This window comes from Lucilia sericata, unplaced genomic scaffold, assembly GCF_015586225.1.
Source record: "Lucilia sericata isolate MDLA Ls3-8-SP2 unplaced genomic scaffold, ASM1558622v1 Contig001237F_arrow, whole genome shotgun sequence".
Classification (NCBI taxonomy): domain Eukaryota; kingdom Metazoa; phylum Arthropoda; class Insecta; order Diptera; family Calliphoridae; genus Lucilia; species Lucilia sericata.
Genome location: NW_023995194.1, coordinates 20,319 through 22,339, shown reverse-complemented (window position 1 = coordinate 22,339; position 2,021 = coordinate 20,319). Strand labels below are relative to the sequence as shown.

At 31.3% G+C, this 2,021-nt stretch overlaps 1 protein-coding gene across 1 annotated transcript; it reads right to left on the bottom strand.

The window, feature by feature from the left end:
- Window positions 1-618: 618 nt before the first annotated feature.
- Window positions 619-1,745, bottom strand: LOC119610581. The gene is made up of 3 exons (XM_037965863.1): window positions 1,623-1,745; window positions 1,383-1,563; window positions 619-1,321 (listed from the first exon to the last, which is right to left on the bottom strand). The coding sequence occupies exons 1-3, from the start codon at window positions 1,740-1,742 to the stop codon at window positions 861-863; spliced, it is 762 nt and encodes a 253-aa protein (XP_037821791.1). The 5' UTR covers window positions 1,743-1,745; the 3' UTR covers window positions 619-860.
- Window positions 1,746-2,021: the final 276 nt, after the last annotated feature.

Sequence of the window (2,021 nt, the reverse complement as noted above, 5' to 3'; positions counted from 1 at the left end):
ATCAAAGTACAGTGTATTTGTGACAACAAACTGCGCATACGTCATGTCGTTGTAGGGAATCCTGGTAGTGTCCACGATGCTAAAATTTTTAAAAATTGTGATGTTTTCAAGGAACCCGAAAAATATTTTTCATTGCACCAATGGATAGCTGGAGACTCAGCTTATTCTTTATCATCTACTTTAATTACGCCCTACAGAATTAATTCGAATCAAATGGATGTTCAAAAACGGAAACAATTCAATAGACGGCACAGTAAATATAGAGTAAGAATAGAACATTGTTTTGGAATGTTAAAAAAAAAATTCAATAGTTTAAAAGGCTTAAAAATGCGAATTAATTCTTCTCAAAGCCATTTATTTTCTTGCCAATGGATTGTTGTATGCTGTATTTTACACAATATTCTATTAGATGGACCAGGAGTCCTAGAATTCAATCAATTGCATGAAATCGATGAGGCCAACGAGCAACAAGATGAAGAGGAGCAAGACACAAATTCAACAAATGCGAAATTTGAATTCAAAAGACAAGCAATTTATTCTTTATTATTTTAATAATTAACATAAAAACATTAATATATTTATATTAAATAAAATAAATTACTCCCGGTTTTGGGAAGCACATTTATACCGCATTTCTATTTCATATTTTTCCACTCTCTCTTTTTTTTCCAGCTCCAAAATACGCAATCGTTCGTCCTTTTCTATTTCAATTTTTTTTAATTCTAATTTTTCTTTCTTTTCTTTTATTTCTTCTTCCATTTCTATTTTTTCTGTGTTAGTTTTTCCTTTCGCTCATTTACTTCCTCTTCAAACTGCTTTTCCTTCAGTTCAAATTCTTTCTTAAATTTTTCTTTTTCAAATTAAATTTTTAATTTTAGAAAGGAATTTCTTTCACTTTGGATCAATGAAAGTTGATCTATAGCGTTTTTTGGTGCAGCTCTTTTTAATTTTGCTGCAAATTCTTGCACTGCTTTATTTTTATTCTGCAAACCAGTGTTTCCATTAGTTTCTGTAGGTGAAGATGGTTCGTTTAAAGCTGAAGTCTGTGAACATGACGATGAAGGTTGCATGTCGGCGGATTCACCTTCTATGTCTACAGAACCTGTATATTGTATGACTGGGATTGAGCAGTATTCTTCTAGATTTGCAAACCCACAAAAGTCTATTTGGTCATCTAATGTGCTTTCAGTGACTGGAGTGCTATTAAGCCCAATATTAGTAGAAATCGCACTGTCATATATTTCAAAGGGGAATTCGGGTGTTTTATTCCCAAAAATGTTGTGCAATTCGTCGTAAAATCGACACATCTTCCTTAATTTATCTAAAAAGAAAAATATTTCAATTAACGATGAACATACATAATTAGCAAAACGATTACTTACCTTGTACTGATGAGACGCCTTCATCGGCTTCAAGCAAACCTGCTCCGGTCGACTTTCTCCAAGTCTCAGCTTTGTTATAATTTGATTTAAGATTTTTGACTTTCCATCGGACAATGTCCCAACATGCATCTAACTCTGTTACTTGCAAAAACTTTCTGTAAAATATTTGGGCTGTGGGCTTCTAAAATATTTACAGATGTAATTAAAATTTCAATAAAAGCACACATTTTTTAAACTTACTTCAAAATCTTGTCGTTCTTGCAGATATTCTAATAATTGCTTTATTTCGGCATCAGTCCATCTTTTATTGTTTAGTTTTTCACGTTTTCTTTTTATTTGTACATTTGTATTTGCACTCATTTTTGTTTTTTAATATTTAGCGAACAATTTATAACAAAAAAATCAAATCTAAAATATTTTGGCGGATAGACGATCAGCTGTTTAGTTTTTTTAGTTTAGTTTTATATTTATCAAGCTTATATACTAGACCTTTTTTCATGGTAACTCTAATACAGCGTTGTATATTTGAAATAAGTGCATTTTGTTGTTGCGTTGATGTAAATAGTATTATTTATAATATACCTACCATACCCTACAAGAACAGTGACAGTCATTTGATAGGTCATTTGACTGGCACTA